The sequence below is a fragment of the Aphidius gifuensis genome, linkage group LG2, assembly GCF_014905175.1.
Source record: "Aphidius gifuensis isolate YNYX2018 linkage group LG2, ASM1490517v1, whole genome shotgun sequence".
Classification (NCBI taxonomy): domain Eukaryota; kingdom Metazoa; phylum Arthropoda; class Insecta; order Hymenoptera; family Braconidae; genus Aphidius; species Aphidius gifuensis.
This window is the reverse complement of record NC_057789.1, coordinates 28,759,644-28,787,127: the sequence shown is the minus strand read 5'-3', so window position 1 is coordinate 28,787,127 and position 27,484 is coordinate 28,759,644. Positions and strand designations below refer to the sequence as shown.

The 27,484-nt window shown below is 25.0% G+C and overlaps 2 protein-coding genes across 8 annotated transcripts in view; one reads left to right on the top strand and one right to left on the bottom strand.

Annotated features, from left to right (window-relative positions):
- The window catches only part of LOC122850080 (myocardin-related transcription factor A-like), a 110,922-nt gene extending 103,910 nt beyond the window's left edge, over positions 1-7,012 (top strand). For 4 of the 5 annotated variants that reach the window (XM_044149084.1, XM_044149085.1, XM_044149088.1 and 1 more), the window contains 6 exons: positions 376-441; positions 1,136-1,432; positions 1,537-2,045; positions 2,317-2,598; positions 3,148-3,775; positions 3,885-7,012. In XM_044149084.1, coding sequence (XP_044005019.1) covers positions 376-441; positions 1,136-1,432; positions 1,537-2,045; positions 2,317-2,598; positions 3,148-3,775; positions 3,885-5,686 — 3,584 coding nt within the window. In that variant the 3' untranslated portion in view covers positions 5,687-7,012. Of the gene's footprint in view, positions 1-375; positions 442-1,135; positions 1,433-1,536; positions 2,046-2,312; positions 2,599-3,147; positions 3,776-3,884 lie in introns of all 5 variants that reach the window. The other variant, XM_044149086.1, reaches the window with a different exon arrangement.
- Positions 7,013-10,166: 3,154 nt separating this feature from the next.
- LOC122850106 (3-phosphoinositide-dependent protein kinase 1) overlaps positions 10,167-27,484 on the bottom strand; it is a 43,802-nt gene continuing 26,484 nt past the window's right edge. For 2 of the 3 annotated variants that reach the window (XM_044149126.1, XM_044149127.1), the window contains 2 exons: positions 13,275-13,571; positions 10,167-13,173 (listed from right to left, as the gene is read on the bottom strand). In XM_044149126.1, coding sequence (XP_044005061.1) covers positions 11,686-13,173; positions 13,275-13,571 — 1,785 coding nt within the window. In that variant the 3' untranslated portion in view covers positions 10,167-11,685. Of the gene's footprint in view, positions 13,174-13,274; positions 13,572-16,814; positions 17,294-27,484 lie in introns of those variants that run through there. The other variant, XM_044149128.1, reaches the window with a different exon arrangement.

Genomic DNA, 27,484 nt, shown 5'->3' with positions numbered 1-27,484 from the left:
CATTTGCATGACAAAATTAAGAGCTCCCTTTATCATCACGACATTCCAAGATTTAATTCAAAGAACCGGTAGGTTAGGGACAAGGGATATCAAAAAAAATAAATAAAAAATTTAAACAACTTGTAAAACTTGATCATTATCACGATCAAAAAACCAAAAATAAAATAAAATAAAATAAAAAAGTCATAAACAAGATATACCAACACACAAATATGTACAAAAAAAAAAAAAAAAAGTAAATTTTTTTTTAAATCTAGAGCGAATATTTTTATCAATTCAAGTATTAATTTAAATCTTTATTATTAATTTTAAATAATAATTTTTAATTAAGATTATAATAATAATAATTTTTATGTTTTTTTTTTTTTTTTTCAGCATTAAAAGTCAAGTTGTCCCTAAGAAGACCAATCAATCAGCTAGTTGCCCAAGGCATAATGCCACGTAAGTATTTTTTTTTTTTTTATTTTTAAACTAAATATTACTTAAATTTTGAAATAAAAAAAGGCTAATTTTGTCGACAACTATTAATTGGGTTTAAATAGAAAAAAAAAAAAAAAAAAAATTACAATTGACAAAATAAAAAAAATGGGCAATAATTCATTTAATGATCAATTAAAAAAATATAAATTAGAGTTTTAATCGAGCCAAGTCAAGACCTTGAATTAATTGACAAAAAAAAAAATGAGATTAAAAAATATTTAAAAAAAAAACATGGGAATCATTAAAGAAAATTTAAAAAACAAGTAAATTTTGATGATGTTTGATTATTTGGGTCAACATTGAAATATGGATCAATTTATAATATGAAAGTTGGAAGACCAAAGTGATAATAATATTTCGATGGATTAACATGTTGATGACGAGGGGAAAAGAAAGAAATTATGATAAATTTGTAAAAACATATCAAAATAATACAGAGACACACACGAGCAATGTATTTGTTGACGTGATTTGTATATAAATTCAGGTCATGTTATTTAATTTAAAATTTCACAAAATATTATTAATTTATGGCACTCTAGGGTGGTCAAATATCAAATATATTAAATAATATAAATTTAAAAAAAAAGAATAAATGATGATGATGATATATATTTTAATAAAATTTATTTGTTTTTAAATTTGTTAAATATAGCATTAAAAACCCCACCAGCATTTCATGAGCAACGTAAACAGTTGGAAAGAGCAAAAACAGGAGATTTGTTAAAAGCAAAAATACAACAACGACCGGGACGTGATGTACTTGTAAGACAACATATACTTGAAGATGTTGGTCATGTTGATCCAAGTTTAGCTGAAAGACAACGTATGTTAAAAAAAGCAAGACTTGCTGATCAACTTAATGATCAGCTTAGTCATAGACCAGGACCACTTGAACTCATTCAAAAAAATATACTTCATACTGAAGAGCCAATTGAAAGGGCACTCAAAGGTATAAATTATTATTATTTATAAAATACTTGTTAGTATCTACATAAATATTGATTATTAAAAATATATATATATTTTTTTTTTTGTTAATTTTATTTATCTTAGAGGGACAAATACCATTTAAGGCAACTTGTGAAGGACAAGTTACAAAACCACAACCACCAGATCATTATATAACATATGAAGATGATTCACAAAGTTCAGAAAGTACACCATCACCACCAATTGAAAATAAAAATGATGTATTAGAAACAGCAGCTGCATCAGCTGGTATTGTTACTGTATCATTAAGCATACCAACAACTGGTGGTGCTGTTGTTGTATCATCAACAACATCATCACCTTTATTTCAACAAACAAATAGTACTGATAATAAAATACAAACATTTGCTGAATTGTGTAATACTGTTGTTGGTAATCATCATACACAGCAACAACAACAACAACAACAACAACAGCAACAGCAACAGCAACAACAACAACAGCAGCAACAACAACAACAACAACAGCAACAACAGCAGCAGCAACAATTACAGCAACAACAACAACAGCAACTACAACAATTACAACAATTACAACAACACTTATCATCACAACAACAGCAACAACAACAGGTATTTTAAATAATAAAAAAATAATAATAATTTTAGTTAACTGTATTTGGCATAAATCCAGTTTTCTTTTTTCTTTCTTTTTTTTCTAAATTATCTACTGACAGTCTACTGACATTTATGACCCAGACAGTACTATTGTTTTTCACTCAATTACAGAGAAAAATAATTAAATAATTTCTTTAATATTTGACATTTTATATTGTCTTATTTAAAATATTTTTCTTAATTTACATTTACATTTGTTGGTAATATTTTATATTTTGTTATTCAGACAAACCAAATAAATGGACCAACATTATTACCACTTGCACCAGCACCAAGTCCCATGTCATTGGGTTCAACAACATCAAGTCTAAGTCCACTATCAAATATATCAATAGCATCACCACCAGCAGCACCACCACCACCAGCAGCAATAACACCAAGACCAATAGCAAGTCCAATTGCAATAACTTGTCAACGTAGTGATGCACCTGGAAAAGATAAAAATAGAAAAAAATCTAAAACAAAAAGTCAACCAAAAACACGAACCATCAAGTTTCATGAATACAAGGTAATTTTTTTTCTCTTCTTGTATTGTTTATTTGAATTTTTTTTTTTTATTTTGTATGGATGAGATTTATTTTATTTTAGTTTTTTTTTTCTTCTTGATGTTGTTCTTCTTCTTCATCGTCGTCTTCATCATCATCATCATTTTTTTTTCTCTCTTTATAATCTTGTTCTTTCAAAGGCATTTAGACTTGATGGTATATATAGTTAAAATAAAATTAACGCATTGAAATACTTGAGACAAAGTCGAGTGCACGAAAAGAAGATTGTATCGAATGATTAACTATCATGATTGTAAACGGGAGCCCACCTCGTTAGCACTGAGTAATTCGAGTGCTAATTGCTGGTTGAGTATAAGGCTGTCCCATCGTGCACGTAATGTGCCAAGCTTTTATTTTTATTTTTTTTTAAAGATAACAATCACACACTGTCACAAGTAATCAAGGACAAAATTACAAGTTGTTTTTTTTTTTAACAAACAAATAAATAAATAATGAATTTTCTTTTTTTTTTGCATTATTTTTAATGATTAAAAATATTTTTATTATTTAAGGGTCCACCAAATGCACAAAAAACATCAGTAACATCAGCAGCAGCAGCAGTTGTTGCACTTGGTGCATTACCACCAGGTGAAACAAGTTATGAATTACTTCTTCAACAACAACAATTATTTTTACAATTTCAACTTGAATGGCAACATAAATATCCAAAAATAATATTACCAGCAGCACAAAAACCATTATCATTAACGAGTTCTGGTGCAAGTGATACTGGTAGTATATCTGGTGGTTCAGCAAATGCACCAAGTCCAGCACCATCAAATTCATCAAATCATCATCAATCAGAACAGCCACCATTACGTCCACTTGGTAAATTAGAAGATATGAAAGTTAGTGATTTAAAAGTTGAATTAAAAAGACGTAATTTACCAGTATCTGGATCAAAACCACAACTCATTGAAAGACTTAAACCATTTACTGAAATGTCAAGTAATTGTTTAAATAATAATGGTCATCATATAACACATATGGGACATATTTTAATGGATACACCTGGACCAATGAATGATGAAACAAGTTTTCATATTAAAAGTCCTGGTTCACCAATTAAAGATGAACCACATAGTCCAAGTATTGGATCACCACATGGTAGTGAACATGATGATCCATCAAGTCCACCAGGTAAATTAATTTTTATTACTCAACTAATTTTATATTATCAAATATAATACTCTCTCAATTGACAATTAATTAATGAATTATGTGTTTTTTTTTTTTTTTGCCATTTCAGGTGATGATATTATTAGAGAACAACGTAAACGTATTGAAGAATTACAAAGAGAATTACAAAGATCAAAATTACAATTACAACAAATACGTCAAACTCAACCAGCAACAGTACGTGCTGAAAAACTTGTATTACAACATCATATACAAAATAAAATGCAACAACAACAAATTGCATTACATTTACAACAATTACAACAACTACAACATTTACAACAACAACAACAATTACATAATCAACAAAATCAACAACAACAACAAAATCAACATGCTGCATTTCAACAATTACAAGCAAAAACAAATTTTGCTGCATTTTTACAACAACAACAACAACAACAACAAAATAATAGTAACAACAATAACAATAATAATAATGTACTTGATTCAGCAACATTAACAGCAATTAATAATAAAAAGAATCAAGTTAAAAATATGAATAATAATAATAGTAATAATAATAATAATAATACAGTACAATTACCAGCAATATTAGTTAATATAGCAAAACCAGCAAAAATAAATGGATCATTGCTTGGTGCGCTGGTCGCTCAAGCACATGCTCAACAACAAACATCAACAACAACATCAACAACAACACCAGCAACAGCAGCAGCAACAACAACAACGACAGCAATAATAACAACAACAACACCATCAATAACAACAACATCATCAAATATAATAATTGATAAATCACAATCACCACCACCATTATCACCTTCATCATCATCCTCATCGTCATTGTCATCTTCATCTTCATCAACTTCAGCATCACCACCACCACCAGAATATAATGAAGCAACAAAATTATTAAAAGTTAAAATTGAACCATCAACAATACAAAAACAAAATATTAAATCACAAGTTGTTGATGATGTATTAGAAATACTTATTAAAAATGGTGAATTACCACCAAGTGCTGCACAAGATCCATCAACACCAACAACACCAAATCGTCAATTACAACAAAATTTAGTATTTACATCACCAGCTGATAGTCCAACACAATCATTATTATATACATCAAATCCAATTAGTCCAATAAATACAATTGCAATGGATATTAGTCAAAGTGGTTGTCCAACATCACCAAGTTCATCAGTACCACCACCACCACCACCTCCACCACCATTACCACTTGCAACATTTACTGTACAATTACCATCAGCATTACAAGATAATGAACAACATCAAAGACATCATAATAATAATCATCATCATAATCATAATCATCATAATCATCACAATAATAATCATCATCTTAATCATATTAATCATCATAATCATGAAGACAATGATATACCATCATTTACATCTGATTTATTAAATTCAAATGATGAAATTGATGCATCAATGTTATTAAGCCCACAAAGAATAAATCAATGTAGTCCAGATCCACAACCACCACAAGAAGTAACAAGTTCTGATAATACAAATTTAGATTTAAAAGAATTAGGTCTTGATTTAGAAACACTTGATACAATGGATTTTGGACAATTGGATTGTGATTTAAATGTTAAATTGGAATCGAATAATCATGAGTTAATGGACATAAGTGATATGCCAATGGATATGGATGATCCAGATTGGTTGGATTCATTAATGCCACAATCACCACAAGTATTGACATCATCAACATCACATTCTTCACCACCACCATCAATACAATCAACAGTACATGATCTTTATGATCCTCTATTATCAAATAGTCAAGATCCATTTGATTTATTTAACATTGAAGATTCAGATTTTAAAATGTCATCTGATTTAACACTAACTTGGGATAAAGTTGATTTTACAACTTAGCTAAAAAATCATTTACAATTGTTTATTTAATAATTAAAACAAAAAATGATGTTTTTAATTATAAAAAAAAATTATAATTAAACAGGGAAAAATAAATTTATTTATTTATTAGATACAACATATTATATTAATTATAAATATATTTATTTTCTTTTCTTTTTTAATAGTTCAACTGAAAACCAATGTACTTAAATTTAATTATCATGAATAATTGAACTCTTTGAGCAGGACCTAATTTACCAATAAGATTTAAATATTAAATATGTATAAAATAAATAAATCATTGTACGACAAAAAAAAACAAATTAAAAATCAATTTCTATCGGACCAAGAATGTTAATCAAAATGAGTGCAGTGTTTTTTGTTTTTATCATTGAAAAATGATAAATTAAATAGAGAAAAAAATACGAATGAGTGACAAAATAAACGAAATTTTTTTTCTTTTAAAATCAGTCAAGTTTATTAATTATTTTACGATGAAATTTTTGGTTTGCTCTATATTTATTATACACGTGTATTGCTTGAATATAATATTAATAATTATTGGATATTCAAAAATATAAGCAAAGAAAAATTGAATAAAATGAAAAATAAATAAACGAAATTTCGAAAATTTACTTGAATTATTAAAAAATTTACATATAAATAATTAAAAATAATTATTTTCTATTGAAAATTTATTTTATTTATTTATTTTTATTGATTATTAATTAATCAATCAATTTATTTGAAAAAATAAATAAAAAAAACAGTGAAATTTACTTTTTTTCTTTCAAATAAAATAAAATATATAATTGGTGATTTTTGAAAGCGGCTAAATATGTAAGCCAGAGCATGTGATTTTAGATGATATAAAATAAAAATAATATAAAAAAAATAAAAATAATAAATAAATAAATAAATGATGAAAAATAATTAAATAGCTTTGAGATACATAAAAAAATTAAATAAATAATTTACGCGCACAGGCATGAATATTATTTTCATTAATTTTTAATAATAATTTACATTTATTATTTGTTCCCTGAGTGTTTAATTAATAATATCATCAATTTTATCAAGTTTTTTTTTTTTTTTTTGTGACATTCCAAGTTTCCATAAATGCGAATCAACCAGACAAATTTCATCTCAGCTTATTTTTTTTGTTTCAGAATTATTTATTTATTTATTATTATTGTTTTTATTCTTTTTTTTTTTGTTCTCTTTAAAAATTGCCAAATTCATCGTGCCTAATGTGTGTGTGCACTTGATAATTAATGATAATTTGATGATAAAAAAAATATTGTTGTAAAAAATATATGATTATGTGCTTGAGCTTATTTAAAATAATAAATTTATATAGAAAATTGTGCTGAAATTATTATTTGTTTTAATGAATCGAAATAGAAAATTATAGAAAAATAAACAATCCAAGTTTGATAAATAATAATTGATCATTGAATTTGTTGTTGTTGAAATGTTTTTTCTTTTGAAATTTAATTATATTAAATTTGATTAATTTATTTTTTTGTAATCGCGAGAGAAACGGGACAAAGTATCAACATTCCAGACTCGTCCCTCTGCCCCAATCTCGTTTCTAATAATAAATTTATGTGACAACAATTAAAATGATATCTAAACTCAAAAAAAGTTGATGCATTTAAATAAATTTTCATGAAAAATATTAAAACGAATAAATTAAATTATCAAATATATTCATGTTTTTTAAAGCATTTAAACAAAATTATATTTTTTTATTAAAAATTAATTTTTTTTTTTTTGTTTATTAAATATATTTCAGCAACAATTATTGATGATCATATTTTTTAATTATTTAATTAACACTTGTGTAATTTGATTGTAGAAAAAAAATTAAAAATATAACCATTTTGTGCCAAAAAAAAAAAAAGAAATGAATTTACACAATATTATTAATTTACCAACAATCGTCAGCACGTTTTGCCATGACAATAGAAAATAATATTATTGTTTTTATTTGTGAAATACTGTAATATAAAATAAGACGAAAATAAATTTTAAAAACCACAAAAATTATACTCGAAAATCAACTGAGTGTCTTTTAAAAATAAATTAATTTTACGAATAAATGGACTACTTATTGGCATGTATGATGTATCAAATGGAACTTGATTGTGAAAAAGCAATTAACAATTTGCTTAGTATTTTTTAGCGAAATATAAAAAACTTAGAAGAAAAAAAAAATAAATTAAAACGAAAAAAAAAAACTTACATATTAATTGCAGTAAACAGCAGTTTTTTGAAAAAAATCAATTTATCTACTATTATTTATCTGACAGGATCTGGAATGAGCAAAGAGGTATTTTATTTAATTTCTAGTTTACCTCCTCTGTTACCTACTCTCCTGATATTTTAAAAATAAATTTTATTTCTACGAAATCAAATAGAAATAATGGCGCTGAAATTGGCGTCTAAGCTAGCGTCCAGAAATTTAAAGTACAGGGAACATAGGGGTTTTCTTGGGCCCAGCCCTTAACTTTTATAATAAATTATTAATAAAATAAAAATATCCTCGTAATTTTTTTAATCATTTTCTAGGATCTAAGGTAGTTTTAGGAAAAATGGGAATTTTCAAATGGTCAAAAGGGGGTAGGGATTGGATTTTAACTATTTTAATTTTTTAATATTATTTAGATTTGAGGTTGGGTCATTATTTTTTTTTTTTATTAAATTATCAAGGATATAAAGCTAGTTCAGGAAAAAAATGGGAATTTTTTGAAATTCAAAAAGAAATTTTTGTGGATTCTGAAATTATTTTTAACTATTATAGAGTTGAGGTTGGTTAGTTTTCTATTAAATTGTCTAGGATCTAAATGGTTTAGGAAAAAAATGATAATTTTGAAAAAGTCCAAAGGGGTAGGGGTGGATTTTAACTATTTTTATTTTTGAATATGATAGAGTTGAGGATTTGGGTCATTTTTTTAAATTAAATTGTCATAGGATCTAAGCTAGTTTAGGAAAAAAAAATGGAATTTTGAAAAGAAATGGTTGAAGGGGGTAGTTGGTGTATTTTAATTGTTTTCTATTTTTTTTTAATATCAGAAATTGACGCCCTCTGCGGCAAGACGAGAGACAAAAATAAATTCAAATTAAAAATATCGCAATCAAAAAAATTAAATCACTCCTAACCCTTTTGACCATTTCAAAATTATATTTTTTAAAACTTAATTTGATTTTATAAAATTTAATAAAAAATAATAACCTCAACTTTCTGTCATAGTTTTGAAATATAAAACAATTACCTAAAGCATTTTAAACAACAAATCTAGATTTATTGTAAAAAATAATGACCCAACATAACTATTTTGTTAAAAGTAAAATTTAGACCATATTGTTTAAATTATTAAACTGGCAAATCTAGACTAATTAATAGAAAAAACGACCAAAATCAACTCTATCATAGTTAAAAAAAATAAAAACAGTTGAAATCCACCCTCTACTTCCTTTTGATGTTTCAAAATTAAATTTTTTTTACTGAACTACTGCAAGATGCAAGAACTAATTTAAAAAAAAAAATAACGACTCAACCTCAGCTCTATTAAAAGTTAAAAAAATATTTAGCTAAAAACCCCTGAATTTGTTCTATATTTAAATACGATGTAACTTATTTGAGAGGATTTGTTTTTATATTTGTGAAACCTTCTTTGGGGTATTTAAATACTTAATTAATAATTTTAATTAATTTTATTAGAATTTTTATATCATTTTTAATTATTTTATTTAAGTTGAGGGCCTTGGAGACGAATCATCCTGGATCAGGAGATTCGAGAACCCCTTAAAGACGCCTTAATTTTAAGCGCCATATAGAAATAAAATAGCGGGCAGATTAATTTTTTCACAGGATCATAGAGAGCAAAGAGGTATTTTATTCAATTTCTAGTTTACCTCTGTTACCTACTCTCCTGATATTTTGAAAATAAATTTTATTTTTTAAAAAACAATTAGAATAAAAATAGCGGACAGATTAATTTTTTCACAGGATCATAGAATGAGCAAAGAGGTATTTTATGTAGAAAGAACAAAAAATAATTAATTAATTGTTGAAAAAATAAATAATTAAATAAATAAATCAAACAACAATTTTATGGTATTTCAGTATTTTTTTTACTATAAATAAATTTAACATTAATATTGGTTTAATTAACATACTATTTACAAGAATCTCTTTATACATAATTAATGTATGATTAATTATCTTCAATGTTTGTGTGTAATTAAATTTCTTTCCCTGTCTTTTCAATTGTTTTCTTTAATTATAATTATCATATGAATATTTTGTGATGTATCAACAAAGAAAAAAAAAAACATATATATATTTTAACAATAAAAATAATAAATAAATAAACGTTAATACAAATAAATTCACAAATAATAGTTTGACATTTTACGTAAATTAATAATACTGCAATCACAATTGAAAAGCATTTTTTCATAAACAAAACATTATTTTTTAAATCAAATACACCATAATCATCAATCGACATTAAAAATTACACACAAACAAATTTGAATTATTTTTCTATAATTTGGCCAACATTTTACAGTATATTAATTCGTTCAACTTGGCTAGACAAAAGAAAAAAAAAATAATAAAGACAAAACAATTTGCGATTAATATTTTAACGAAAAAAAAAAAAAAACAAATTGACTATTATTTCAAAAGTTGGCAAATGTCCTACGACACGTAGAACAAGCAAAGTCTTGTAAAGAGAAAAAAAAAAAAACGTTATGCCTTGGACATTTATTCTATTATTAAAACTATATAAATAAATAAATAAATAATATTATTAAATATGTATAAATATATAGTTAAAAAAAAAAAAAAATTATAATTCCAGATTGTTAATTAATTGATAATTGAGTCAGTTTGCCCGCCCGCACTTTTCGTGATCCATCAAAAGCGGTCATTTTAAATGAATCACTGAGCACCGAGGACAATCCTAAGACCAAATAATAGTCCCACGATTATTTCGAGCAATTATTTATAATTTATTATCAAATTTAAAACATTCTGGAATTTTTTTTATTTTATCAACTTATGTATACCCTGTTTAAGTCTTTTTTTAATTTTATAAAGCATCAAGACATAACGTTTTTTTATTTTTAAATATATTAATTCATCAATCGAGCCAATAACACAAAACGCATCACACAACAATTATTTAACTAACATTCATGACTATTAAATACACTTTACCACAATAAACTAGTGGATATAAAACTTTTTTTTTTTTTTTTTTAATTATGAATACACACTGGCATCAGCTCGATTTTTGTCATTATTTTTTTTTTTTATTTTCTTTTTAAATGAAAAATAATATCGCAATTGTTTTTGTCATTTACTTTTTTTTATCATCAATTTTATACTATTATTTTTTTTAGTTGAGGCAGTATAATTAAGGTATCCACAAATTTGCAATAATTTTTTTTTTTGCAAGTGGAAATAATACTAATTGCATTGACCATTACGAATGTTAAATAATAACACGAGTATAATAAATAATTAAAGAATAATTAACTATAATTAAATTTATAAATCAAAGCTTGATTTATATATTTTTTTTACCTTTTTGGAATAAAAAAAAAAAACAAAAAAAAAATGTTAATTTGACTAAATTTTAGCTAATGATTTTTATATACATTTTTATTATTTTTTATTAACTAGAATTTACCAAGACCCAATTAATGAATTTATGCTAATTTAATTATTACCTAATTTGTTGTTTTTTTAAATTATTTTTATATCTCGACTCTTTGTTTATTTTATTATTCGTAAATTGGACTAATAAATTTATACAAGTCGAACAATAAAATAGGAGGAGTTTACAAATTGGTTTTTTTTTTTTTAAAAAAAAACTTTTACCTTGATAGCAGATTTAAAAAAAAAAAACATGATTAATGTTGATGTTGTTGTTGTTGTCGTTTTTTTTTTTTTGGGTCTTGGCGCTGTATATTTATTTATTTTGAATAATTAAAATTTTTTAACCAGTCGTTTTTTCTTGAAGGCCATAACAATCAACTCTGACTTCTTCAATAACACGCACCCATTCAAGTGCAAAACCTTCTGGATCTTCAAGATAATATGTACGATTTGGTGTATGAACAAAAAATATTTTAAAATTTTTTGATTCAACTCTCAATGCTGGACTCCATGGTATTTCACCTTTTAATACCATATTAACTGGATCAACATAATACAAATGTGGTCCAGTTGTTAATAATAACATTCTTCTTCTTTTAAAATAGCCTTTTCTTTTGTCAATGATGCCTTGTTTTAATATTAAATTATTATCAACAAATGAATGCCATGGATTTTTTATTTTTTGTTCATCTAATTTTTTTTGTATATCTTCATGAGACATGTCTTTGATACTTGTACTTATTTTTCTTGGTTTTTCAATGATTTTAATTGGTTTTGGTATTTCAACAATAATTTGTTGTTGTTGTTGTTGTTGTTCATCATCACCAATACCAAGACCTAATAATCTTGTAAGTTGTTTATCATCAAGACCAGGCTCAAGATTACTTGGTACACGATAATGTGATCTTAACTCTTCATTCTCAGATGTACCAGGTAAATATGGATATATTGGTGGTGGTGTTTGTTTATGTAATGTTTCAAAATTAACGTCATTAAAAAATTCATGTTTACGTATACTTTGATAGCCAGAACCATGTTCATCAGTTGCACCAAGACGTTCACTCGGTGTTATGACAATTAATTTTGATACCAATGATTTTGCAATGTCACAAAAACCATCTGGTATTTCATAATCTAATTTAAGAATTTTTTGAAATATTAAATATTCACTACGTGATCTAAATGGTGGTAAACCAGATACCATTTGATAAATAATACAACCAAGTGCCCATAAATCAGCAGCACGTGTTACTTTTTTATTTGTTAAAATTTCTGGTGATACATATTGGGCTGTACCAACAAATGAATAACGTCTTGCTCTTTTATATGGATCATTTTTTTTATTATTATCATTATCATCAGTTTGATTATTATTATTATTATTATCATCATCATCATCATCATTATCAGTGTCTTTTAATATTTTAGCTGAACCGAAATCAGTTATTAATATATGCATTTTATCATCAAGTAATATATTTTCTGGTTTTAAATCACGATGTATTACACCAAGACCATGAAGATATTCTAAACCACGTAATATTTCAGCTGAATAAAATTTTGTACATTCAATATCAAATGAACCAACTTTATTAATGTATGGTAATAATTCACCATTTTTAGCATATGTTAAAACAAAATAAAGACGTTCATAATCTTGAAATGTACAATATAAATGTACAAATGAATGTTCAGTGTTATGTAACATATTTAATACTTCTTTTTCACGTTTTATATATTCTGATTTACGTTCTTTTAAAATAAGACGTTTTTCACATACTTTTATTGCTAATTCTTGATTACTATGAATGTCTTTTGCCAAATAAACCTGTTGATCAAACAAATAAAAACAATTTATTAATATTTTTTATTAATAAATACATAATTTTTATTTATTGTTTTTCATTTTTTTATTTATTAAATACTTACAGTTGAAAAACTACCCTCTCCAATGACTTTTCCAAATATAAAATCTTTGGGTGAACGTTTAACAATTATTGTTTCATCTGTTTTTGTTGTTGGAGTTGATGATGATGTTGTTGTTGATGTAGTTGTTGTTGATGATGGTGGTGAAGTTGTTGTTGTTGTTGTACATTTAACAATATTATTTTGTGTTTGTACAACAACGTCATCATTTGTTGTTGGTGGTGTCATTCTTGTTACCGGTATTTCAACCGTTGTTGTTTTTGGTTGTGACGATGCAATGAGTCTTGGAGTAACTACTCGCTGTAACAAATAATAAAAAACAAATTTATAAATAAATTTATAAAAAAAATCAGACAGACAGACAAAGAAAGAAATAAAGAAAAAAACACATTTCGAAAGTCGATCGAGGACTTTAAATATTTGCTTGTAATTCCGCATGAATTACTCTGGTGATAATAATTTTTTTTTTTTTCTCTTTTCATATATAAAAGAAATAAAATAATAATATTCTTTTTTTTTTTTTTGATATTATATGTATTATTTATTAATGATAATCGCGAAGGTTATCATAAGGCAACTTTAACGAAAGCACCACGAATAGACATCGTGATCGCGACCTGCTTCCGGTAACTCGAGGACACTTAACATACCAAAGAATTTTACTCTCTCTCTTTCTTAACATAATTGCAGACTTAGCTTCATTCAAATATAAAAAAAATATAAATAAATAACAACAACATGTATATATTTATAAATACCACAGCAACTCTCTTTAAAAAAAAAAAAAAATCTAAATATCAAAAAAAAATAAAATAAAAATCAACTATCATGGATCCACAATTTTTTAAATACATTTATATTTTTTTCAACACGTTATTCACCTAGCAACAGCTGTTTGGCATTGAAGTAACCAATTTTTAATATCTTTCTATATATCTCTCAGCTAAATTTTATACATTTTATTTTCATATCGAAATTTTTTTTTTTTTTATTTTAAAATCTTTTTTATTATTTATTTTTTCACTTTCAAATAAAATCAAAAATATATATTCATGATGTTGATTGATCAAGCCACATGATACCAACATGATGTATATTATTTATTAAGGAAAAAAAATACATAATAACAATTAAATAAATAAATAAATAAAAATTCCAAGAAGAATAAAATTTCGATTGGAATTTGACTTGACTTTTTTAAATTATCAACAACAATAATAATAACAATAAATATAATAATAATTTAATTTATTATTATAATTATTTATTTATGATTATTTTTCACCTCGTAATATTGTAAAATTGTGAGTAGTCTCCAGTCGATGCCCACCACGACGTAAACCATGCGTGTCAGGACATCGACCTCAAACATCGTGGGGAACAAAACTATGTTGTTTACTCACTTGTGCGTGTTTCATTACAAGGGAAATAATAAAAATAAATAAATAATCAACACATCTATATATAAACATTCATTGAAAAATATAAAAAATACAAATATGCCTTGTTGTAGTAAAAATAATAGTAAAAATATCAAATAAACAATGTCAATAAACTGTAAATAATAAAATTTAAATAAAAAAATTACTAGCTAATAGTAAAATAATTTAATTATTTATTTATAAATATAAATATATATTTTTGTGTATTGTAAAAAACAAAAAGTAAATGTTTAAATACCATTGACGTCAATGAATGATCTAAAGGAGAGACACTTTGGGTTTTTTGTATTTTTTTTTTCATAAAATTTAGCACAATAATTTGACATTTAATTTTTATTTGTTGAATTAAAATTATTGCGATGCAAGTGAAAATGTGCATTACAATTAAATATATACATATTTTTATATATATATATTTACGTAAGTATATTTTGTGTTGTGAATTGCATCAAGTGGCGCAAACTACCGTACACAGCATTCCAACGAGCATTCTAATTTTAGAATCCCCTGTATTATGTCCTTCTCCTCATTCAATCCTCTCTCTTTTTCTCTCTCTTATCTATTTATCTAGCTATCTATATTCCCCTCTTGTGTTTCTTTGAAATATTTTATTTGCAATTCTTAAACTTCTACTTGTGTATGTGTGTGGATATTGTTGCCCTCGTGACTCGACATTTTTCTATCTTCTTCTACTTTTCATCTTCATCATCATCATCATCATCAACAACGATAACATCCCGGTTTTAAAATTATACACAAACATTAAAATAATAAATAAATATTGTGTAAGAATTTACTGGTTGTTTTTTTATTTATTTTTATTATCAATGTTTTTTTTTTTTTTTGAAAAGATTATCATTTTTTTTCTTTTGATAAAGTGTATTTTGAAAAAAAAAAAAAAAGGAAAGACTTGTTTTGATTTTTTTTAAATGAGGCCAATAATGTCGAGTAATGTAATTCAATGTTAAAAAAAAATTAAAAGAGGTAAAATATAATAATAAATAGATTGTCTGCGCATGCTAACTATAATTTTATTTTTTATTTTTTTTCTGGCTTGTGATCAGAGAACGTACTTTTACCAGTGAATGAGATGTTTTGCATTCGCAGACGATGAAATATGCAACCGAGTAGTCATCAGGAGAAGGGATCAACAACACTTTTAATAACCTCCAGTACATATTTATCTGTATACTCGTTTTTAGTAATTTATAAAATTATTTTTTATTATTGCATAAATTACTAATCTTTGGCTTTTCAAATTTTAATCAATACACAATTATTTATGTAATTTGTTTGTTTGTTTATACATAGAAAAATAATAAATCGATGTTTTAAATTTTAGCGGGTTCAGCTTTATTTTTTTTTCAATGAATTTTAGGGCGATTGTCGATAAGGGCGAAATTATTGTCGGTAGCTGAGAGCCCTTTTCGTCCTAAAGAAGTTCCGGGCGTTGTCGATCGATCGATTGACTTGGAACCGATTAGGCGGTATAAAAAAAAAATAAATTAAAAAACAATAAATATATTTTTTATAAATACACACACGAGTGTTATCAGTTTAGAATTGTTTTTTAGTTGATAAAATTGATGAAAAATAGAATATTTTTTTTCGGAGTTTTTATGTATTTTAGGTTGAAAATTACAAGGGGTCTGTAAATGTCTCGATTGATCCAACAAAAACAGCAGCTGCCACAGGGGCCAGACATGAAAAGAGGAGGAAAAAAATATTATTAAAAAAAAAAAAATATCAAGAGGCAAAAAGAGAACATGAAGAAGTCTATATACAGAATTTTCATTTTTACTTTTTGAGTTGTTTTTTATTTTTTTTATATAGTAAACAACTTTCAAGTTTCCCCTTTGGTATGATAACTGAGAGGGGTAATTATTTACGTTAAATATATTAACCAAGTTGCCAACAAACACGCGTGCCTTTTTTTAAATTTAATTATTCAAATTTTAATGAGCATTTAATGTAAACGTTTCTTGAAAAATTTTTTTTTTTTTTTCATTTTATATACAAAACTATGTGTGTATTTAATTGAATTATAATTTATTTTAAATTTTGATTTATTTATTTTTGAAATAGACTTTTTAATTTTTACCTTGAAAAGTTTTTTAATTCTCCTGTAGCCGCGATGTAATCGCGACACAAATTTCTTGTTCGACTCCAGTTTGAATGTTAAAAGCCACTTTGATAATAAAAAATCCAAAAGTTTTTTTTTTTTTTTTAAACTAACAATTGTCCTTATTTGTTTATTTAAAAATGTTTTTTTTTTTTTTTTTAATTTCACAAACTTATAACTTGATGATTTTTGGAGTATTTACCAAAAAAAAAAAAAAAACAACTTGATAAAATTAATTTAAAAAAAAAAATAATAAAAATTAAAAATAAAACGAAAAAACAAAAAATAAATTTATTATAAAACTTGACTCAGTATAAATAAATTATTTATAAATTAAAAAATAAATAAATATAATTTTTAAAAGATGTTGTTCTTTTAGTTTAGTATGTATTTGTTGTCGTTTAAATTTTTGACGTATGTTGAGTAACGACTGCCGTTTGCTTACTGAATTTGTTCGGGCGGCGTCGGCTTGCTAGAACTTGCAACTTGCTGTCTGCTTGCCCGCGCGTTTTACCCCCTCTTAAATTGTACATAACAACCCCCCGCACTACCCGTCTTAAACGCCTCTTTGCCTTTTCCTTATCCCCACTATTTTCGTCTTTGATCATTTGCGCGCTTTCCACTCCTCACCTGCTTCCCACAGTTAAATCCCACCAAAAAAAAAAGAAAAAAAAATTACTACTGACTACCCCCGCATGCCATACATAAATGAAAATAAAAAAAAAATAAATAAACCCACATCATACAACACAACTAATTTCCAAACTCATAATATACATAAATTTCAAAAAAAAAATTTTTTTTAAATTGATAAAATCATTCGAACTTATTTTTCATTTTGACTCCAATTTTTTTTTTCATAATTTAAAAATATTTTTACTTGTTTTTCAATACTACAATCTTATCTCAAAAAAATAATCATAATTATTAAGGAAAAAATTATTAAAAAATAAAAAAAATTATGAAATACATTTAAATATTAATATTTATTATTGTCATGGAAAAATTGGGGTTAATTATATGAGTAAAAAATTAAACGGGTAGTTTAAGATAAATAAAAAAAAAAGTAAATAAAGCAAAGGGGTGGTGGGGAGGCGTTAGAGGAAATGGAAAAATGCGCGCGCTTTTATGAATATAATGAGTGGGAGAAGGCGGGAAAGGGAATTCCATCGACGGCGCCAAAATAACCACCCCTTAATGTTCCCTCCACCCCGCCTGGGACATAGTACAATTGCCTCTCAATATACCTCTTTTATCGCCTTAAATGTTGTGTGTTTTTTTTTTATGACTGTGTATCGCTACGATAACTACATGACATGCTGGAAAATTATTTTTAAAAATGAGTTTAAATTATTTTTTTCAATAATTATCATTGATTGTGATTAAAATAATCATTACTATTTTTAAATACACTTAATTTTAGATATTTTTTTTTTTTTACAGTTGTATTTGTTTATAAAAAAAAAAAAAAGTAAAATTCTCAGAATAACAACGAAGAAAAATTGGATTTTCTATTCTGGCTTGTATCCGGTTAATTCTTGGATTTTATTTTTTAAATTTATAAAAAAATTCTTAGACTACTATTTTCAGTCTTTTTTTTTTTTTTTTTGACCTCATAATTCTTGGAATGAATTTTCCAGGAGATGTTTTTATTTTTTTAGTCAATTTTTCGGAGTATTTTTTTTTTACATATGGGGTTGTTGTGTTTTTTATTTTTCCTTTGAAAATATCATATTTTTGGAGTAAAAAATGTGTCATTAGGATTTTTATAAATAATATTGAAAATTATATTTTTTATTTAACCAGGTGATGAAAATTTTCAACAATATTTTGAATAAAAAAATTATTAATAAATTATTTGTCTATTTTTTCTGTTAAATTATGGAGCTAGACTAAATTTGTCATCATTGCTATGATTTATTGATAAATTTTTAAATCTATTTTTAAATTTTCTTGAGCAGATGTTTAATAAAAAAAAAAAACACTTATAATTATGATATTTAATGAAAATAATAAGCCTATTTATCGCTCCTTGATATTAATAATTTTTAGTCTTTCATTATTTATGGGAAAAAAAATTTCTATAGATTAATTTTGCAGTTTCTGATTTTGTAGATCAAATATTACGTTGTGATAAAAATTTATGACACAAAAAATATTGTTAAATCGTATTGAATAAAATTATATCAACCGAAAAATAATATGTTTAAAATGTGCGAGAAGAAAATTCAAAAGGTTCTTCTATATTTTCTGGAAAGACAGTTGGCTTCTTGTCACTTGGAATTTTTATTTTCTAAAAACATATGGCATTCGACTGTGCATGGTCAGTTAAAAGTCATAATCCGTTTAGTGTATTTACAAATCTTTTGTCTATTTGCCGTGATAATTGTAATGCTCATAGACAAATGACAAATGACATTTAACTTTTAGACAAACAAGCACAGATGCCGACATCATATAATTATAATAAATTGTCTCTTCTCACTACATCATTACAACCATAAATCTCAAAATTAAATTTCACATAAAAAAAATAATCACAAGTTGTTTATCTATATTTTCATAGACAAAACTTCTCTTGTATTTTTTGTTTAATTTAATTTTGTTATCTACAGGAGATTATTTTGAGGAAATTTTTATCATAATATTAAATTTATAAACATGGGTTTCTACAGACAACGTCATATGGGATTTACCAAAAAAATTTACCAGATTTTTTTCCTTATCATTGAACTGAGTCAGATTGTTTTTGTCAAATTATTCATTATATCAACTTTGTTATTTTCATTTTCACATTAAAAAAACAGGATATATTTATAAATAGAAATTTTTTATAGATAATTACGATTTAAAAATAAATGTGATGATTTTAACGAGTTAAAAATTGGAGAAATTCAACCTACGTAGGTCAATTGATTATTTTAAAAAAAATAATAATAATAATAAATCAATAAATATAAAAAAAATTAAGTTGAAAATTTAAATTTAAACTTTTCCATTTAAATGTTAAAAAAAATTATATAAAAATTATATTTCCAAGAATTGAATAAATAAAATAAAAAATTTATAGATAATTTAAAATAAAAGTTTATAAATATATTATGAACTTTATTTTGTAGTGAAAAGTTCATCATGACAAAGTAAAAAATTGGTCAAACATGATGTTTAAAAAATTTATCAGATAATAAAGTGCGCAAATATTTTATAAAATTAACAATCGATTATCTCAATTATCAAATATATTTTTATATCATTAACATCAATTTGTATTTATCTGATTTTTAAATATAATAAATACTGAATTAATCAATATATTTAATTATTATTATTTATTAAATCATCGCCCAAGGGATTGACTAGAAATTTCGATGACGTGTATATATATAATACATAATTCGTGGAAGTCTGGCATGGAACAACGACAAAGTCCAAATATTCATCGAACAAAATAAATATATTTCCAAATAATATTATTGTTTTTTTTTTTTTTCTTTTAATTTTTTTATTTTTCTTACTGATCACGAATCTAGAAATTTTTTTTATGCGCGTGTCTTGTATGAAATATTCATATGGATAATATATATATGTGTGTGTATATATTACTTACGCGCGTGTATTCAGATAAACGACGCGGATGTCGACTCGATTAGCAATTAGCTTGACTCTTATAGGGACTTCCTTCCCGCGATTCAAACGACTATACCGGATGTACCCAGTGACGAGCACGTTTTTCAAACTTTATTTTTTTTATTTTTATATATTTTTCATTTTGCAAATTTAACTTGAAAAATTTATTTACTTTCTATATAAATTTTTTTTTTAAATATACGTATGATAAAAAATTTAAATCATCAGTGAGGTACTAATTAAATTAATTATTTTTGGCAAATTATTTGCTTCTATTTTTCGTGTAAATTTATCATATATTTAAAGCTTGATAATTGTCAATAATATAGGCGTATGTCCACAATGTTTGTTGAGACAAAATTAAAGCTCAAAAAAAGCACAAGTACAATTATTTGAAATTTTTTTTTCTTTTTTAAAAAAAGGTTAAAAAAATGCGCATAGATCTAAAAATTTTTTTGGCAAATTATTTGTCTATTCTTTTGCAAGTTTTTTTTTATTTTTTTTTGAGATATTTAAAATTTATTAATAATTAAAAGGCGTATGTGCCGCGTGTGTTAAAAGTAAAGAGGCATATCTCCAGCATTTTTAATATTTACAAGTCGACGTGCAAGCTTTTTTCATCTTTAAATATATCAAAAAAATTAAAGCTAAAAAATAGCAATTTTGTTATTGAAAGTAAATTTTTTTTTGGCATTTAGAATTGTTCAATGTTAATGGAACAATATTAATTAATTATATCTGTATGTTTTTTTTCCTTTACATAAATATCAAAAAATATTATTTTAGCATTAATATATTATACATAATATTTAAAAAAAAAACAAATAAAAATTTTAATTATTTGATGAACGACATATTTTTATTTATATATTTTTACTGAGAATGCTGAGGTGTTTTCTCGTCTTGGTTTATTCAATGTCATACACGCGTGTCTCATTTTTTTTTTTTTTTTTTTTTTTAATATGATATATTTTTTTTCTTTGACCTTTACGTTGATTTTTCATTGCACCTGTTTTGCACATTTATTTTTCAGACGTCTTATCATTGTAAACACGTGCATACATAATCTATATATAAATAAAATTTAATTTTTTATTTAATCCAACAAAATTGCAAATTTTAAGTAGCTAATAAAATAAAAATATTAATATTTTCACGGAAATTGTATTAACCTTATCTTTTCATAATAAAATAAAATAAAAAATATTAAAAAAAAACTATAATATCAACTAAAAAATAAATTAAACATTCAACATACAACCCAAAATATTAATCACCATTAATAATACTTTTTAAATTTAATATTTATAAATAAAAAACTTTCTTTTTCTTGAAAAAATCATTAAAAAAATTTAAAAAACCCAAAAAAAAAAATTATCATATAATACATTACGATTTTATTATTATACGCCTGCATAATAATTTTATTGATATAAATATTATCACTTGAAATTATTTCATTAAAATAAATAAATCCATACTGTATTTATAAACATAAAATAACAACAAATTAAATGATGAAGGTCTTATCGTTATCCGGGGTGACGAGACCTTATATTGTGATACATAACGATTCGTAACATAAAGTAAATCAACTCACACCCATTCAATAAAAATATAAAAAAACGAAAAAAAAAAATTACAATTTATGAATCAAAGTACAAAGTAAAAAATTAAAAATAAAAATTATCATAAATATACAAAAATAAAAAAATTTCTTACCTAAAAAAATTCAACTTTTTTTCCCTTTAAATGAAATTTGACATTTTAAAAATTTAATTTAATACTTTCAGCAATTTCTATAACACCATTCACCAGTTCATCGACATTATCAGGTGTACACAATTCGCTCTACATATATATACCAACATTATATCGTTAATTCATTGACGTAAGAATTTTGACTGTCAAATTGATGACGATTGTAAGAAATAAAAATTAAAAAGAAAAAAAAAAATAATTAACAGCATACGACAATGAAAATAATAAAAGAAAAAAAAAAAAATTGATTTAAAATTGAAAGTAATATTGTGTTTATTATTATTATTTATATTTTTTTTTATATTTTTTTTTATGACTACGCAAAAATTATGATGACATTGTGTCGTCATGAGTGTAAAATCACGTGTCATAAAATGTTTTAAAATATATACGCAGGTATATTGTCGACATGGATTGTGTTATCAACACAACTACGTTGCTGATATCGATATAATAAAATATAAAATACGTATATAAAAGCGTGGCTTAAATTTACAACGTCAATAGAATTATATTTTAATTTTATTTCATTTTTAATTGTCACTATTTACGCCCACAACAATCTAAATCCAATTGACGTAATACATTTATTTTCTCTTTATATTTTTTTTAAATTTTTTTTGTTATTTGATTGATGCCAATTTGATTAACCAAATGTATACCGTACTTTGATATATAAATATGTAAAAATCATATGAAAATTTCGAAAATATTTAAATCGAAAAAAAAAAAAATATTTACTTGATGAAGTTGGTTGGTTCAATTATAATAATTTATATATATATATTTTATTTATCTTTTAAAACGGATATTTTAATCAATGCCGGCAAAAGATCAGACAATTTTTCGTATATGCTACAAAAGTCTGATTGGCGTCCTTCTGGCACCTCGTTATTTTCTGCTCCGAATATTTGCCTGATTTCGCCACACATTTTAAAATACATACACATTTTAATAATATATATATACATTAGATACACATGTGGATTTTTTATAACGTATAGAAAGATTGGTTAATAAAAAAAAAAAAAAAAAAACAGAAAGGAAGAGGAATGAAATGAAAAAGAAAGATGTTAAAAGAAAAAAAGTACGAAACTGGACAAAAAAAAAAAAAAAACGTAAATAAGATGAATAAGATGAAAAAATAAAGAGAAAAAAATTTTAGTGTGTGTGGGTATGTGGGTCCCAAAGTCCCGAGGCTTATTATATACGTGGACGGTGGCCAGTGTTGGGTCCTCTTTTGCCTCGTTGCCCTCCAACGGCGTACCGATAGATGTGTGTGGGCCGCGGGTCCGTTCTCAGCAGCGTGAGAGTGGAATGCGAGGATGCATAGCTCGGACATCGACTCGTGCACACGAGACTTATACACACATATTAATAATACTTTGTCCTTCTATGTATGTATATTGGAAAAACCGTCAAATATACAAAAAAATTTATATTTAACTAATTATTAATTTTTTATATGACAAAATATAATAATGACATTTTATTAAGATGTTTTTCTTTTAGAAATTTTAGTATTTTCGTTATCAGTTTAGCGGTATTTTTAAGAGAAAAAATAAATATATATTTAAAAGGGCATGGAGACGACCTTTTAAGTTTTTATTTTAAAAAAATATAATGAAAATATATTTATATCTTTTTATGTCAATCAATTAGACATGTTGGTATTTTTTTTTTTTTTTTTTAAATTTTTTCTGAGAAATGAATCTGTTAATTTTAGTTTTTAAAATGTATATAAGAATGATGATCGTTGAAAGATGGAAAAGATAGAAAAATAAAAATATATAAAAGTCATAAATATTAAGAGGAAAAAAAGAAAAACTGAAAGGGAAAAAGAAAAATAATCTAGACTAAAAATTTTTGGATATATAATTTAAAATAGAAAAATGTTTTTTTGAATTTATGTATGGATTATAATGAGGAGTATATATTGATTGATTGATGAAAAATGTAATTGAAATTAATTTATATTTATTTGTGTGATGGATAAAGAGAGTATTTAAAAGGAAGACGTTGTGAACGAGAGGAAAATAACAACGACCAATACGGGCACGGCAAGAACGCGCCCGGAGGACATCGAACTGAAATGGCCTCTGGAAGCGCATTCCAGTACTCTACTCTTGCTATATACCTTATAGTCCATCCACCTCATTCACCACCTTACTTATATACCTCTTCCTTTCAAGTATTATTATTCTCATTCGCATTTTAGGCATACATATTTCAAAAACTTTTTGTCATTTATTTTATTTCTTTTTTATTTGGGTATTTTTTTTTTTTTTCTTTTGACATATCATCATCATGATCCATTAATTCTTCAATATATCGTCACATCAAAATTTAAGAATCACAAGTACCCAAAAAAAAAATAAATAATTCTGTTTCAATGATAAGAAAGCGTATCTCCGAATATTTTTTTTTTTTACTTAACCACGGTGTTTTTTTTTTATTCATTACATTGTTTAAATGTCGTAAAAAAAATTACAGTAAAAAGAGAATAAATATCAATTGATAATGGTAAACAGTCGTATCTCCATGTGATTGTTCTTTGCTATTTTTTAGCTTTAATTTTTTTGATATATTTAAAGATGAAAAAGGCTTGCACGTCGACTTGTAAATATTAAAAATGCTGGAGATATGCCTCTTTACTTTTAACACACGCGGCACATACGCCTTTTAATTATTAATAAATTTTAAATATCTCAAAAAAAAAAAAAAAAAAAACTTGCAAAAGAATAGACAAATAATTTGCCAAAAAAATTTTTAGATCTATGCGCATTTCTTTAACCTTTTTTTAAAAAAGAAAAAAAAATTTCAAATAATTGTACTTGTGCTTTTTTTGAGCTTTAATTTTGTCTCAACAAACATTGTGGACATACGCCTATATTATTGACAATTAGCAAGCTTTAAATATATGATAAATTTACACGAAAAATAGAAGCAAATAATTTGCCAAAAATAATTAAAATAAAATATATATTTTCAATGCAACAATATATTAACCAGCTTAAATTTTTTCACTCGCTCAAGTGCATGGTGAACACACACCATTAAATTCACCCGCATTCCAACATTTCCGGTTGTCATGACCATCCTCATGCAACGTCACCTTGTACCATCAGGTATATTATTATATTTATTATCAATAATAATATAATGTCAATAATTTTGGAAAACATACACACGCATAATCCCACCAACAGATGGAAAATAAAAAAATGAAAAAATCAACAACAACAACAACAACAGCAAGATAAAAATAAAAAATAAACCAATAAATATTTATCATAATAATAATACAATAAAAAAATATCAGTTGAGTACCATGCGCTCGGGAGTTACGAGGCGCGCGTTTTATCGTCTGGTAACCTCGACACGTGGATTTTTATAGTTATGTCCACGAGGAGAAATACACAACAAACTATATAACTCGTGTATTGGATAAAATTACTCTTGTCTGTATATGCATGCGTATTATAAAACAAAATAATACATATTTTTCTACATATATTAAACAAGAGTGTGTGTGCGTCTTAACAACGCATGTCTTAAAAAAAATTAATAACCTTTTTTTTGTTTAAATAAAAACAATATAAATTATTGTTATTTTTTATTGCAAATAAATATTCTAATAATAGCCAGTATATTGTTGATGTTTATTTATATATTTTAGCGCAAAAAAAAAAAAATTATTATTATAAATAAATAGGATAATTATTTAAATAAATTATTGGCAAGGTGCTTGCAAGTGGGGACCAATTTATATATACAAATACAAGTCCCTCGGAATAACCATGCAAACACACTCACGATGGTTAACGGATGTGCCGTTACGAGGCCGCATTCCCGTGATTCACGCATGCGCAAAATAACACATTCCATTGTCTGCAACATTCTCGTAGTTGTCGTCGTCGTTGTCATTTTCGTCTTGGTGTCTTGGTCGTCCGGCAAAATTGCCTACTTGGTATTCTTAGCTCGACAATCTGCTTCCGCGAGCTCTGCTCTAGATGCATCAGTTTCAATCGTCTTTCCAACAATAAAATCCCTCTTTTCCTCTTTGCCCTTTTTTTTTTCTTTATTTATTTCACATATCCCGACACCAACGTACATATATACACTCAATTCTTTCCATGTTCCCTCAACGAGACATAAAAATAATAGAATAAAAAGAAAAACAAGTCGAGAAAATACATCAAAAGAAAAACAACTAAATACAAGCTGTACTTGTAGATTTATATTTAAATTAAATTGTATTTATTTGTTTTAAAATAAAACCACAATGGTTATAGGTTAGATTTTTTTTATCTCTTTTTAGGTTATAGGTTAAATTTTTTTTATTTTGATTAACTTTTAATATATAAAAAAAAAAAAAATTAATTTATATTAATGTTAATTATTAACTAATTTAAATTTAATTATGATTATTATTTTTTTGCTATCTGTTTAACATATTGTGTGGTGCAAGAGTGCAAAATAATATACTGGAAAATCCCATCGTACACTTGTATGCGAGGCGAGACATACGACTGGGTCACGAACTTGGGAAAGCTCTTGGCACAAATCGTACCGAGGTCTTAATACATGACGATGTGTATTTATCGATGAACCAAATATTTCATTAAATGCGTAATAAAAATTATGACAAAATGGCTGTTGAAAAGCAAAAAAACAAAATGGAAGAAATTACATTTCATTTGGGTTTTTTTTAGATAAGGTGAAAGTGTTACAAATATTTGTACAATTGTTGGAAATATATATATTCTTTGCGACAAATAGATATTATTTCTTGGAGTTTCATAACGGTACTGGCCAACATTCCATTAAATTGCAAAAACAACAACAACAAACAACTACGTAAATAAAATTTATATATATACTTTCTTTTTATATTTTATTATATTTATTTTTTGTTTTGATTTTGCGATGTATTTTGTTTTCATTTAGCTTATTTTGAAATTTAATACATCGCGGTTTCCGCAAGAATAATTACTATTAATATTAATATTATTATTGTTATTATTGTTATTATAAATGGCCTCATTTCCGGCAGGTTCAAGTGGCCATTGGAATTTCATGATGATAGTAAAAAAATAAAAATATTAAAAACAAGTAAATTTTATTTATAAAAAATGTAAAAAAAAAAAAAAAATTAATCAATTTAATAATATTTCCGGGTCTTTTATAATATAAATAATTTTATTATGATTATTTAACTGCAATTAAAAATCTTGTTTGCCTTGAATTATAATATATGT